We start from the raw sequence: 15,647 nt of genomic DNA, 5'->3' as shown, positions 1-15,647 counted from the left end.
GGGAACCAGAAAATAAATGTACAGATTTAAATGACTCCATCAGTATCTCCTGTGCTTAATACTGAAAGTAACATTTTCCCTCTTTCCCTAAGCCATATTCTTTACCCTACTGGTGTGACATAAATATTATTTATCTTTCTAGAGTTTACCATTAGTAGAATCTTCACAAGCCTGCTTACCTGCCAAAATATCACTTAGTCAAATTCTGAATGTTTTATGAAAATGAAGAATTGGGGCTTCCTTTGTCTATGTCCAGGGGTAAAGTATAGAATGGAAAGATAACCAGGCTATTTTTTAATGAATAAAAAAATGAAAATCCTAAATTCAAAAAAGTAGAACTTTGCAATAAATTTGTCCTATTTTAGCAATGATACTATTAGGATAGACAATCATATGTATACATTTACATCTGATAAAGGGAAACTAGGTATTTTTCTATGCTCATGAGAGATAACCAATATCATATTTTTTTACATGCTGAAGGTTTGCTTTATTTGTGTTCAAAAATGATAAATATACTCCAACATGTTCCAAATAGCTTATAATGGTTATTTTTTCCATTGTCTGTCATATTTATAAATTTATGACTTACACTGACATGTTCATGTCATTTGTTCATATATTTACTTTTAAATGCTGCCAAACCAGAAAAAAAAATACAGTTAATTTAAATGATACTGGAACATTTGAAAAATAAGCTTGTGGTTTGGCTAGGACAAATATTTATATTCTATCCACCTGTGACTATTATTTATACAGTATTTATAAAGCATATTGTATTGCAGAGTGCTTTTCATTAAACATCACTGAGCTATCACTGGGTAGATGGATAGTATTTATTGCTAGAATTGAGAAATAGGTAACTATAAATTTCATAATTTCAGTTTTTAAATAAAATGTGTAAAGGCTATAATAAAGGTTGCTAGAAATTTCTATGGGTTCTATGTTTAGTTCAGGCTGTATTTTCCTTCCTTAAGATCCCAGTAATCACACAGCAGACAGTGGCTTGCAATTCCTCCTTTTTGGCATCTCATGTAAACTTTTTTCAAGTTTACTCACTCCTTCAATACAATTTGTTCACTAGTAATAAACACAAGAAACCATCATGTGTTAAAAACCCTTATTTCCACTGGTTGCCAGGTCCTACTGATGCTTTTTCACATTGACCACATGTCTAGTTATAATCACCTTCAAATAATTGTTTCCATTCTTGATATGATACCCAGAGGAAATCCCTTCTCACTTTTGGTTATGCACAATAAACCTGACCATGTCAAATTAATTATAACACTAGTTCCTACTCGAAGTGATCTATTTAATTGAAGGACATAGAACATACGCTTTTTTCTTGATGCCTATGTGCAAAGAACTCCCTTACTGTTTTGTCTCACAATAATTCAATAATACAATATAAAGCAAAAAATTCAAGCTAGTAAATTAGTATAAATGACAGATATTTTCACTTTCCTTAAAACATGTTTAAGTACACATCTTTCTAAATGTGTCTATCTGTACTATTCTATTTTAATTTTTTCCATTGTTGGGTAGTTTTGCTTTTTAAATTTTTTTATTATCTTTTTTTCACGTTTCTTTAGTATCTCGTTTAAATACAATTTGCCAACATACTATATAACACCCAGTGCTCATCTCATTTTTTAAATCAAATTACATATGGTGAGGATGCAGAACAATTGGGACTTCCTTAAATTGCTAAAATGAGTGTATATTGGTACAAACTCTGAAAAAATGCTAGCAGTATCTATCCAAGCTAAGTATATGTGTACCTTAAGACTCAACAATTCTATTCCTTATTAAATATTCAACAGAAATGTGTATTTGTATCCACTAAAAGACATGTACAATAGTATTCATGACTTTGAATGTAGTGACCTAAAACTGTAAATAATCCAAATGGACATCATCAGTGAAAAGGTGAACAAATTGTGCTACATTCATAAAACGAAATACTACCCATCAATAAAAAAGTACTAATAATTGACATGCACAACAATATGAATGGATTTCATAGATTCGATGTTGAGTAAAAGAAGTCAGGAATAGAACAGTATTATTTATAACACATATCTACATGGATTTGTTTAAACAATTCTATTTTGTTAGACATCAGAATTATGGTTAGTCATAGAGGAACACTGAGTGAAGTCACAGGTGAACCTTCTACAATTCTAGAAATATTCTAGCAGGGTGGTGATTATACCAGAGCAGTTAGAGGTTAAACCCCAATGAGCTGTGCACTTAATATTGATGAACTTATAATATCTATAAAAATTAAGAATAAAATGGAGTATTTTTGGTAGTTAAAAAAACCTGTGTAACAATTAATATTTGACCATGTTGATATTATTCCCATACATTATCAATGTATACAGATTTCCTCTCTACCACTTTGCTTTTGAAAATACTGCGGTTTGTTGCTTTGTTTTCTTTTAGTGTCCTGAATTCAAAAGGCCCAGGGACATTGCAGTTGACTGGGTTGCTGGAAATATTTATTGGACTGATCATTCCAGAATGCACTGGTTCAGTTACTATACCACTCACTGGACCAGTCTGAGATACTCTATAAACGTGGGACAGCTGAATGGCCCCAACTGCACCAGACTCTTGACAAACATGGCTGGAGAACCCTATGCTATTGCTGTAAATCCTAAAAGAGGGTAGGTTAATGAGTTGGCTATTTATATTTCTTGATATGCGTAACCATTTTTAGAGATTTTCCCACCTGCGCTCTGTAGTTTTCTTTTGTAGTAAGTGTTCACCATATAATAGATTCACAAGACTTCTAAAAATCCCTCTACTTATGTGCAAAAGCATGTCCTTTTCACACCAAATGGCAGCACAAAATATATGTTGTCCCAAAAGGCTGCTACATTATACATTCTATGTGTGTATTTGTATGTCTCTGGTGTGGACATTGCAGATGCTATGTTGCGATAAACGCATAACCAATATTGTTAACTTAAGATTGAATTCTCAAGGCATTAACCATAATGTTGAAAATATGAAGTGTAGAGTATTAGTATTTTAACTATTTTGATAATAAAGATGAAGGTGTATGTATAAATAAATTTAAACAATTTTAACACAAATCTTTCCTTTATTTGAATTGTTCCTTTTTTACTTTTACTTTTTCATTTATAGGCAATGACCAAAAAGGAAATAGAGAAATGTTGAATAAAACTACTAATCACCTGCCCTTATTGGAACTTGCCAGTCTATAGATTTAGAGTTGGGTCCAGATATCTGCTTTTTTCAGGGTCTCCAGGGTGATTCTGATGCACATGGTCTGAAGAGAAACTGTGTTTGGGGGAGCAGAATTGGATTATAATAGCACTATCGGTAAGCTAACCAACTTGACCTGTCTCTTCAGGATGATGTACTGGACTGTTGTTGGGGACCATTCCCATATAGAAGAAGCAGCCATGGATGGTACTCTGAGAAGGATTTTAGTACAAAAGAATTTGCAAAGACCCACAGGTATGATGTATTTCTGACACAGTCTAAAATATGGAGCAATATGCTCAGCATATTTGTGTTAAATTCTTTCCAGGTTTGTTGGCAATATAATCATTTTTACAAGCAGATAAAATAATTTATAGTATGACTTTATGAAAGTCATTAACATTTCATGTTGTATTTTTCCACTTGAAAGTCAAGGCCTTATCATACTGCCGGTGATATTACAGGAATATTATTTGAAAATTGCCTAAGTTGTAAGGCCATTTGTAGGATTTCACATGCATGGAATTTTGACAGTTTATAATGTATTAGGATATTTTTATTGACATATATTAATGATGCTGCGATAGATGATAATATTCCTAGAGGATCAAAAATTAAATAGGCAAAGAGGTGGGAAAATAAATAATTTTTGTAAAAGGCAGGCTTTGTGATTCCTTGGCCTTTCATTCACAGCTCTTTAATCAGGCTTTAATATCCCTCCCAGCTAGGTCATCTAAGCTAGCACTCCAAAATCTCTGTACTCCCAGGACTGCTCAGAAGCTTGCATGTTTTTTCTCCCTCTGTGTTTCTCTCATTGCATTTACCTCCCAGGTCCCCACCTAGAATGTCCTTCTGACTGGTGTGCACCCAGCTGAATCTTACCCACCTTATAAGGTCTAATTTTAACACTTCTTCAATAAAACATTTTCAGAACTGCAGGAGCCTCAAGGATTTCATGCCGCACGCAGTGCCCCTGCCCACTATACCCCAAAGGAGAGAATACATTTCTAGAGCACGTATTACTTAATAATTGTGCTTTGTAGTATCTTATGTAGTTGAAATTTTATTTATATTTGGCATTTGTATTCTTATGAACTGTTAACATGCCCTAAGAGTTTTTCCTTCAACTACAGTGTTTTTACTCTGTATGGGAAGGAGCAGTCTTTGGGATTTAGCTCATTTACATGTCTCCATTCACTGATTTAACAAATACTAAGAGAACACTGCCTAGTATGAGAAATTGTTCCAGATGCTGAAGACAAGTTCTTACTCTTGTGGAGAGATTACCAACTCTCATGAAACATGCCTTCTTCCAGAGGGTAGAATATTTAATATACATCATATCAGATACTGATCAATGCTATACAGAAAAGAATGGGCACCGCAGAGTGGGAGGATAGGGGTAAAATTATGAAGATTATCAAAAAAGTCATCTCTAGAAAGGTGATATTTGAGAAAAGAATGTCATAGAGGTAGCAAGCTATGTGAATATGTGAGCAAAGAGCTTTCCAAACAGAGAGAACAAGTTATGAATTAGGAATGTGCTTGGTGTGTATAAAAAATAGCAAGAATGTTAGTATGCTTAGAAGCATATGAGCAACTCAGGAAAATGGTAGAAGTGAGGGTGGCCAGGTGTAGATAATCTAGGACCTGGAACACACTGTTAAGGACTGAATTTTATTCTAGCTTTGAGGGGAAATATGGAAGGCTACTACTGAAGAGGCAAGTGACATAATATGCTCAAGCAGTGTTTTCATGTTTTAAAGAACTTTAAATTTATTTTTAATGTTCTATTTTTAACTAATTCTGGGCTTACAAAAAAGTTCCAAAATTAATTAAAAAAAAAAAAGGTCTGTGATGTTAACAACTTACATAATCACAGTATATGTTATGTAATTTTCATCTTAAAGAAGAGTTCTGGCAGCAGTTTATAGAATTGCTTGTCAGAGGGTTCTTAGGAAGGAACCTAAGACAGGAATTCTTATAAAAGTTACTTATGAGGGGCATGTTTTTCAAGAGAAAGCTGTAAAAGATGAAGAGAGAAAGGAAAAGATGCGAGAAAGATCATATCTCAAGTAAATTCTCATTTTGGCTTGACCCCCAGGGCATGTGCTTTGAAGCATAAATCCCATGACAGGAAAGGGTTCCTGTTTTTTATGCTCTATCAGTCATTGGTTGACCTTTGGGCTCTAACTTCCCAATTGAGGCTGCTGCAATCAGTTGAGCACAATTCTCTGGGGAAGGGGGGCAAGTGTGATTCCTTAGTTCTGAACCAGCAGGTAGTAGATAGCTATTTGGTATCATCTCCAAGACTGGAAAATTATGTGAAAGGTGTCACTTGAACAAGTACTTGAAGGATAGGTAGACATTTGAAAGGTGGACAGTTAACCCATCGTGCTGTAGATTTTATAAAGGTGTTCTTTGAAGTCAAATATACATGGATAACAATCCCAAGGGATTGTTTATTAACTATGGGATCTCAGAAAGGAACTTAGTATCTTCAAAGCTTGGTGTAATGCCACCAGGGTCAGCAGTCTACGATATTAGGAGTCATGATGCACCCAGAAGGGGACAGGATAGATAATGTAACATGAACTGAGAACAGAGAACTTTAAATACCAAGGTTTTTGACATGATATTTTAGTCAATAATGAACTACCATACAATTTTGACTCAAGGAGTGGTGTGAATAAGGTAGGTCTCCAGGCTTATTGCTTTGGTAGCATTGTGCTGATGAAATACATACAGAACTAAAAGACCAGCTCACAACCCACTGAATGGTCCTGATGAGAGCAGAGAATAGCATAACTAGAAGAGTAACAGGAGGGAAGGGGAGGATATATATGGGAGACAAAGCAGAGTTAGCGCAGTAGAATTTATCAAATACATATGAGAATACTGGAAGAGACAAGAAATGTGTCAAAGAGGGATAAAAAATCGATAATTAAAACCATTTATATAATTATCTTATTCTGTTCATTCATCCATCCCTCCTTTCATTAAAAAATATTGGATGCTCACTATATGACATACATTACTGGTCATCAGAAATATGGATAGCTGCATTCACAGAGCTTAACTTCTAATATGCATGACCATAAAAAGAAAACTGAAAAAAATGTGTGTGCATGTGTGTGTGTTCACATGCAAGGCTCATGTGTGTAAATGGTTCTGATAGAGAGGAGTGAGTGTAGCATGCAGGATATGTCACAATGGGACAGAAGCCCCTGAGGTAGGAAAGCCAAAGAATGTAGTAAACAAATTGGAAAATAGCATGAGACAAGGCTTAGAGGGGTGGGTAGGGGTCAGGCCGAGCAGGATTCGGAGACCGTAACAAGTACAATTGCCTCATGTTAAGTAGATAACAGGATCTCATCAGATATCCATGGATACATGTCAAGAGAGGAGTTGGTATGAGGCTCTCTTCGCCATGTGATTGGACCTGTGTGAGTTTTCTCAACAACTCAGCTTTGAAAACTGTATCACTTACAGGAAGACTCTTGGAAGCCATGTATTCACTCATTCAGCTAATATTTTTTGTGCACTACTCTGTGTCGGGGATAATTTTAGGCCTTGGGAATACAGGAGTGAACACAGAGATCTCTTCTGGTGGTTATGTAGTAAAAATATAATATTTTAAAAAGTAAATAATGAAGTAAGTTATGAAGTGTTTCATGCTATGGAAAGGAGAGTGAAAACAGAACAGTAAGAAGGGTCAGAAATGGGGGCACCTGGGTGGCTCAGCCAGTTATATGGCTTGAGCTCAGGTCATGGTCCCGGGGTCCTGGGATGGAGCCCCGTGTGGAGCTCTACATGGAGCCCAGAGGCAGGCTACCCGCTCAGCAGGGAGTCTGCTTCTCCCTCTCCTTCTGCCCCCCTCCACCCCTCCCACCCTGCTCATGCTCCTACCCTCTTGTGCTCTCTCTCTCTCTCTCTCTCTCTCAAATAAAATAATTTTTTAAAAGGGTACCAAAAATGGTGAAGAGGAGTTTGCAAAGTGACATGATTAGGTCTTTAGAGTGGAACCTCAAAAAGGTGACACTTGAGCAGACTGTGGTGCTGTCGGTCACAGGCAAATGTTGCAGCTGAGTCAGTCAGATGAAGGTATTTCACAGATAATTGAAAACTGTAGTTCTAGAGCCTAAAGCTGGGGTTTAAGTTTAAGGTTTGGGGAATTAGTAAAGAAAGCTGATATTTAAAGCTGTTGGAATTGTGAAGATGGACAAGGGAGGAGAAAAGAAAGGGGCTTCTTAGGGTAGAATTTTGTGGGATGCTTATATTTAGAAGAGTCACACTCAGAACTGAAGACTACAAAGGTGTTGGAGCAATTGGAACAAAGCAACAGAATTCAGTGTCACATTAGCTGAAGGAAGAGTTTCAAAAGAAAGACGTGCACTTTCCTGGGTATATTATTTTAGGACTTACAGAAAAAATATAAAGTAGCAGAAAGAGCATAAGCCTCTCATTTATATAGGCTTGAGTTAAAGCTGAGCAGCCTGTATAGACTTTTGAGCATCAAATTTCTTATCTGTAAAATATATATGATAATATTTACCTTAAAGAGAATTTGTAACAATCAGATGCTAAAACCAATATAAATTGATTAATATAATTCCTTTAATACCTAACAGGCTAAGATAAATGTCAAAAAAACAATGTGCTATGTATTATGCTAAAGCCTCATTTTATTCCACATAATGCCCACCATAACTCCCTAGCACTGATAATTATTTTTATTAACATTTCACAATATGGTTTAGTATATTTTGTTAGTTTGATTCATTTTCTCCTTGTATATCAATTACAATTCTGTAATATTTTTAAAAATCCACAAGTCATATATAAAAATCTATTACTTTAATACCTCCCTGCTTAATAGGTGACTTTCTTAATATTGGAAATGCTGGTTTTGTATTCCTAAGCAGGATTTTATTCCATCAGGCATAAACATCTCCCAATGTTATCCTTACAGTGATTCATAACTCCTGAGTATTGTCACGCTAAATGTTATTGCTATAAAAATGAGTCAAGAACAAATCTTATGAGAACTTTTGTAAATAATAGATAGTTTAGATTTTATAAATAGCATATTACTAGAAGGTGATGAAGAATTGGCAAAAAGTCATTTTTCTGCATCTATATGTAGAGAGGCATGTGTACTAATGTTCATGTATCCTAGGGATATCCTTCTATGGAATTAAGTTCATTACTTCTGTCTTCCGAGAAATATAATAAGACTTGTTTGTACCTCATTTTTTTCTCTTTTCTTGGTATATGTTTATAAATATTTGCCCTGACTCCAAGGTTATTATATTGAAATCAGTAACTGTAATAACACCTTTGTTTCCTTCCATGTGTAATATGTTATTCTTTATATTTTTCATTCATTGGAAATGCTACCTTTCATTTATGAATTCATGAATGAACACATGCACAGAGATGCAGTACATTTGATTATACTCTGTATTTTAATTGAGTAAAGATCATATCCACAAGAATGAACAGCAATAGGAATAGATGTGAACTTATCTCTGTCTCTTTAGGTAACCCCTTTGTATTTCAGGGTTAAAGTTGTACTATCCGACTGAATAGTTAGTCCACCACTTAGCTTGCCCTGTGTTTGCTCCCTACCAGGACTACCCTTACATACTTTCCAAAATAATGATGAGAAAAGCTCAATTCTCTGGGCTTTCATAGCACTTATTATCTCCATAGTTGATACTTCATCATCTATTGCTTTAATGATATAGTAGAACATGAACTCTTTATATTCTATGTACCCAATAAGACCATGAACAACTTAAATCAAAACCATTACTGGTATTCTTATGTACACTGAAGAATATTATAGTGCCTATAATTAGTTGTGTGCCTAAGAATAATTATGTATTGAATGAATGAAGAGATGAATGCTTACAATTTTTAACACTCTAACCCATGGTATGGTTTTATAGCCTCTTTTGACAAATGGCACACTTGTTTATTTTATTAGACACTATATTAAAAACAAAAAGCATAATTTATCTTCTGATTCAATCAGTTGTGTGGTGGTTGAGTAGCATGCTCCATGAGATTAGGAACATGATCTATTTTGTTCTTTACCACGTACCTAGTGCCTGACAGTGTATAGTACAAGATAAGTGTCTTATGAATGTATATTGGATTAATGAATGATGTGTCAGGTAAGGACACTTTCCAGTTCTTCCTCCAGTAAGAGAACATATAAGATTACAAGTTTGATTTAAATAGCCTATTATTTTATACCTAGAAGCTTATTTATGTTGCCTTTAGCTTATTTATGTTGCCAAATCCTGGCAATTTTTGAGAGATTAAAGTACACCTTGTCCCCACACCAGTTATAATTATTGATTGCAGATTCTTTTTCCTCAGACAACAAAAGGTATCTAATGAAATAAAATGGATAAAAACCAAAGGATCATAGTGGAAGGGAGGGGAAAATAAAATAAGATGAAATCAGAGAAGGAAACAAACCATGAGACTCGTAACTATAGGAAACAAACTGAGGGTTACTGGAGAGGAGTGTGGGGGGATGGAGTAACTGGGTGATGACCAGTAAGGAGTGCACTTAAAGTAATGGGCACTGGATTTTATATGTAGCTGATGAATCACTGAACTTTATCTCTGAAACTAATAATACACTATATGTTAATTGATTGAATTTAAATAAAATAAAATAAAACAAAACTTAGGACTACTTTGGAACTCCTAGATACATTTATTTCACTAACACACAAATAAGGGTATCTGTATGTGTGTGTATATAACTTTAGTTGGGAATCCAAGACTTTAAGTAGGCAACCTATCCCAAAAAATACTTCTAAGAATTTTTTTAAAAATAAATTTGACATAGAGGCAAATATTTTCAGTTTTTGGACTCTTTTTATCACCTTTTAAATCAAGAATATGGTAGTGCACACTTGCTGGTTAATATGACCTTACAAATCTTCGCTTTCCTTTAACACAGAATATATATAATCTTTTTCTCTATTTCTGAAAATACAGTGATTATAATTTATTACTCTCTCCAAGTCTTCTTTCTTAAATATCACATTGGTATTCTGGTCATTTCTCATAACATTTTTCTTTAATATTTTCTTTTTCTTTCCTCCTTCCTCTCTCTTCTTCCTTCTCTTTCTTTCTTTCTCTTGCCCTTCCTTCTTTCCTTCCTTCCTTCCTTCCTTCCTTCCTTCCTTCCTTCCTTCCTTCCTTCCTTCCTTTATCTTTCTTTCTCTTTCTTTCAAGACCAGAGTGGAAATTAGGAAACTAGAGGGAAGATCTTGGAAATTTTCAGAGTTCAATGAAAGTGAGATTTAAAAAATAGCTAAAATGTAATAATAGTCTACAAATCATGAGAGATGTTAAGAAAATGCCTACATGACTAAAGTCTTTATTATTTTATTATTTATTATACATTCCTAACTTAGTGAGTCTGTGTCTTTATCTTTTAAAAGTCTTCCAAATTGTGATCCCATAATGCTTGATTAGCACAAATGGCACTTTATTTTAAATTTCCTGTACTTACACAGACTTGGTTCCAAATATTCATCATTCCCAGTTCAGCTAAAAATTACTGTCTTGGGAAATTGATTTTTTCCCGTTTTATTATTGGTACTTTATTAAAGACAAAAAGGAGATGTGATATTTTAAAGACAGAAATGAACTTGTTCTTTCTTATAAACTTCACTCCCAACTCTATAACAAGAAAAGTTAGTTGAATCCTTTATTAACTTTTTAATTTAAAAGACTATCTCTTTTATTAAAGGGCTTAAGGAAAAATCAAAATCATCGATTTGTGGATTTTTTGGAATATAAATCCCACTCATCTGAAAGTTTTGTTATATAATTTTTATCTAGTTGTAATTCCATCCAGTAGTACAATATGTGACCAGAGCTGATAAAAATGGGTATATCTTAGACAAGCCAAGACAAAGAAGGCAATATATTACACTTTTGAGAACTTTTTTACTGCTGTCGAATCTCAATAAACAATATTGGTAATTAGACTGTGTGGCATGTACTTGGTTTTCTTTTTTTCTACAGTTAACAATATTAATATCCAAATATAAAGATCAGTTTTGGGGTCAGCTTATTTTAATCTACTTCTTTACTGTATTACATTGGTGAAAGAGAAGGAAAGTGTTTTCAATCCTGCTTAGACAACTGTTTTGAAAAATAATGGGTGGCAGCAGGAAACTGGGTCATTCTATGGTTCATGTTTACCCATAATTATACATAAAGAAGTAAAATCATAACCCCTAATATGACTCCAAATAGCAAATTGTTCATTGAGTGGAAACTAGTAAAACATGGACCACTTGTTTTGATTGTTCAGTCATTCCTCAGGGACTGATTGGACATAGTATCTTTATATTATATTTGAGGAGCAATATTTGTATTTATTTTGATTATATTTGGGCTAGATCTACATACTTAAGTAAAAAATGATTCTCAAATGATCTTCACTGTGAGTTGGGTTTTGTGTGTGTTGCTTTTTTTGTTTTTTGTTTTTTCCTTCTGATTGTTAAATCTTGGACCTACCTATACAGGAATCCGATTAGTACAAATTCAAAAACACTTCCCATTCAGTTGCCTTGCCATGGAGGTATATCTCAGTTATTATTGAATGCTCTGATTGGGAAAGCCATTTTACTTTCAGCTGCCAAAGGTATTTTGATTTCATTATACTGTTTTTAATATGCAATACATCATATATAAAAGACTAGCTATGTCACAAAAATTAGATATCTACAGCAGTGATGATGTAGAATTTACGTTTTGTAGATCTTACTATTCTATATTGAAGGAAATTTACTTAAGATATCCTTTATGTCAATGATATTTTTGTAAGAAGATACTGTCTAGATATAATCACATTATAAAACTTAAAAAGTAAAAAAAAAAAAGTAGAAAAACATGATTTTTTTACCACCTCTTATTTTAGCCCATTGTTATTCACTGATGATAAAAATAAAGACAAGCAGTCTCAGAGAAATTAATGATTAGAGTAAAAACTTTAAGCACAACTAGAACCTTAAGTAAGGAATTTGCCATTCATTCTTCCCTACCATAACCATCAATTTTTAACCAATTTAAACTTCAGAATGCACACAGGTGGCTCACAACACCATAGGCCAATTCCAAACGGATGAAAATATCTTATGATGAAGCCCATGAACCTTTTTTATTCTGAGTAGTATATCTTCATGAAGATACTCAAAATAGAACTAATTACAGTAAATTAGTTGGATAAGTTATTTAAATGGTGAATTGTGTATGTACTATAAAGATAAAAACTAAAATATCATGGAAAAGTTTTTAGAAAACACCTGTAATTAAGAGACCAGTAAGTGCGGAAAGAGAAGATAGTAAGGGTAGCTTTTCCTATGTGAAGTACAGTTTTTACTACAGCCTGTTAAACTCTATTTAAGCTATACACATATATTGCACATAAGGAGTAATTGTTTCATTCTTTTCTTTTTACAGTACCGTGATATAGACTGGGTAATTTCTTTAATACTTGAAGAAAAACATCAATCATAATCATACATTAAGAAGCAGAAAAGTAATTTTAAATAATTTCAACTTTATTTTTGTTATTTGTCCTCATGTATTGATTTTGCAGGTCTGGCTGTGGATCATTTTAGTGAACGAATATACTGGGCTGACCTGGAGCTTTCTGTTATTGGCAGTGTTCTGTATGATGGCTCTGATTCAGTAGTCTCCATCAGTAGCAAACAAGGTTTGTGAAGTGCTCTTGTTTCATCTTTTAATTATTATTGAGAATGTTAAGTAATGGTACATAAATATAAATATGAAAGCTTTACATTCTCAATTTCCTCGAATTCTTTTTCTTTTTAAATGGTTGCTCTTACTATGGATTATATAATTTTCATTCCTACTAAGGTAACAAAGAGGCCAGTCCAGAATTTCCTTAGCATAGGACAAACACGGTGCATCACTGCCCAGATTCAGAAAATATTCGTTCTGTTCCTTCTATAGATATTACATTCTGAGCAGGACATTCAAGTGTTCAAGATTAGTGCCTCTGAACACAAGTTTTTATTTCAAATTCAGTGGTAGCAAGTGGAATTGAATTACTGTATATAATAAAACATCATTGTAACAATCCTACATCCAAATGAAAAGCAGTGTGTAAAAATAACTTACCTCACCTCCAGGGAGAGCAGAATCTACTTGTGCTCTTCTTTAGCTGGTACCCTTTTTTTTATCCCCACCTCTGTCTTTTATTCTCAATTTCTCCCGCTCATGTCTCACACCTGCTTTGCCTGGCAATCTCAGTTCTTTCTGCTGAATCTAATTCCTTTCCCTCTGTCTTTCTTGCTCTTCCCTATCACAATCTCTTCATTTATTCACCACAAATTGCTTATAATATGTACTTGAAGTTTTTGTATCTACATATTACATATACTGAATATAGCTTTGCTTCTTGTTTTTTTAACAGAGCAGAGAAGTTGAAAGAAAAATAATTAAAGTGAACTTTCATTCTGCCTTTACCCAACGTGTGTTTTTCATATGATGACCCTAGATGGAAAAAAAAAAAATTCCACATTACTAGAATAGATTACAATACAGTTGACCTATTTCAGCTTAAGGACATTGAAGAAACATGTATAAGTTTTTAAAAGGCACTTTATGTTTCACAACCTCTAGATAATAACTATAAATGTTATTTTACTTGTTACACATCTCAGTGTCAAAGGTTAGGTTAATTATTCTTTTTCATGAAAATCTCTTACAATAACAGTCATTTCTTAAAATAAGAAAAACGATGGCCTCTACCATCATTAGCCAAACTAGTCATATGCATCATTACCATTTGCTAGTTTGCTTTCTTTATCCCATTTCTAAAACAGACAATGATAATGTTTTTTTTTCTTTTCTTTTTCATTCAGGCAGTCTAATTTGATCATTAATTTGATCTAGAACACAATTCAGAATTTTGTGAACTGCCTGTTTGTGTGCAATGGATAAGGCTGGCCTGTAGCTTTTCTTTTGTCTGCAAAGTGTATAGCAGAGATTACTCTGCATATAGTCAGCCTCCAGCAAATGCTTTGTGATGGTGCAGATGGCTAAAGTGATGATGGAAATGATTTTTATGTTGTGAGTGATATGTTTAGTATTTCACATATTCCTACTGCAAAGAAATTAATTCTAACAACTTTACATCTAATATCAAAAAATATTATAATTCTTAAAGTTTTTTTAAACAGTAGTAAGATTTTCTACATGATCTTGAATAAACTTGGTTTTAAGTCTGAGCACTTATTTACATTGCAACTTTTATAACTCCACATTTTAAAAATTCTAGGCTTGTTACATCCACATAGGATTGATGTCTTTGAAGATTACATATATGGAGCAGGACCTAAAAATGGTGTATTTCGAGTACAAAAGTTTGGCCATGGTTCAGTAGAATACCTAGCTTTAGATATTGATAAAACAAAAGGTGTTTTGATATCTCATCGCTATAAACAACTAGACTGTAAGTATATTCGATACTGTTTTTGACAAAAAAAAACAGTATTTTATAATATTTTAACTATTTCAGTACTTAGCCCTGTAAGTTAAGTAACTTTAATTTTTATATCACCAGATTTTTTTTAATCACCAAAGTCAAGATGCAAATAATATAAAGGTTTATTTTGCATTTGACTGTGTTTTCTTCAAACTAGAATTGACTTGGTTATTTAAAAAAGTCTCATTCTTTTTTTCTAAAATTTTAAATAAAACCCGAGTCTATACATAAACTATGCAGGTATTAAAATTCATCATTAGCCATTTTGACTCTTGTTTCTGATAGCAAGTAATAACCATAGCATCAACATTCCATCTTTAAAAGCAACTGAGGACTACTGCTTTCAAGGGTTATATTTTCTCTGATTGTTTATTATTTTTATTGTTACTTTCCCTACTAGAAAGGAATGTTATTGATGCAATTATCTTGAAATATCTGTCTCAAACACAACTATCAAAAGCATTAAAGAACAAAATAAAAAAATGTGACTGAAATTCTAATAATCTGTTTCTATATGTGAGTTTACACTCCAAGAAACTTTAAGATTTATTGATAGTTTTTTTATGGCAAATAAAGAGAGACTTAACCTCATTCGGTGCAACTACTGGAAAGATAACAAGTGATATTTATCCAAATCAGTTTTGGAAACAGATTGAAACAGATCTCCCCCTAAGAACTTCCTGAAATCCTATCCAAACTCTTGTTGCTCTTTACCAATGATCCGACATATTTAGTTCCAAGATTAATATGAGGACACTCTCTATCATCCTCTAGTTGTGTTTGGTTCTTTTTCATAGTCAAATATTACCACCTTCATAAAAACTATGTAAATAAATGAAACTCTGCCCTG

The 15,647-nt window shown here is 33.4% G+C and overlaps 1 protein-coding gene across 1 annotated transcript in view; it reads left to right on the top strand.

Moving 5' to 3' along the window:
- LRP1B (LDL receptor related protein 1B) overlaps positions 1 to 15,647 on the top strand; it is a 1,815,754-nt gene that overhangs the window by 1,716,162 nt on the left and 83,945 nt on the right. Inside the window, exons 78-81 of the mRNA XM_041739937.1 lie at positions 2,452 to 2,675; positions 3,389 to 3,495; positions 12,884 to 13,000; positions 14,591 to 14,764. Coding sequence (XP_041595871.1) covers positions 2,452 to 2,675; positions 3,389 to 3,495; positions 12,884 to 13,000; positions 14,591 to 14,764 — 622 coding nt within the window. The remainder of the gene's footprint in view (positions 1 to 2,451; positions 2,676 to 3,388; positions 3,496 to 12,883; positions 13,001 to 14,590; positions 14,765 to 15,647) is intronic.

This window comes from Vulpes lagopus, chromosome 24, assembly GCF_018345385.1.
Source record: "Vulpes lagopus strain Blue_001 chromosome 24, ASM1834538v1, whole genome shotgun sequence".
Taxonomy (NCBI): domain Eukaryota; kingdom Metazoa; phylum Chordata; class Mammalia; order Carnivora; family Canidae; genus Vulpes; species Vulpes lagopus.
Note: the sequence above shows the minus strand (reverse complement) of the source record. Positions and strands in the feature narration are given on the sequence as shown.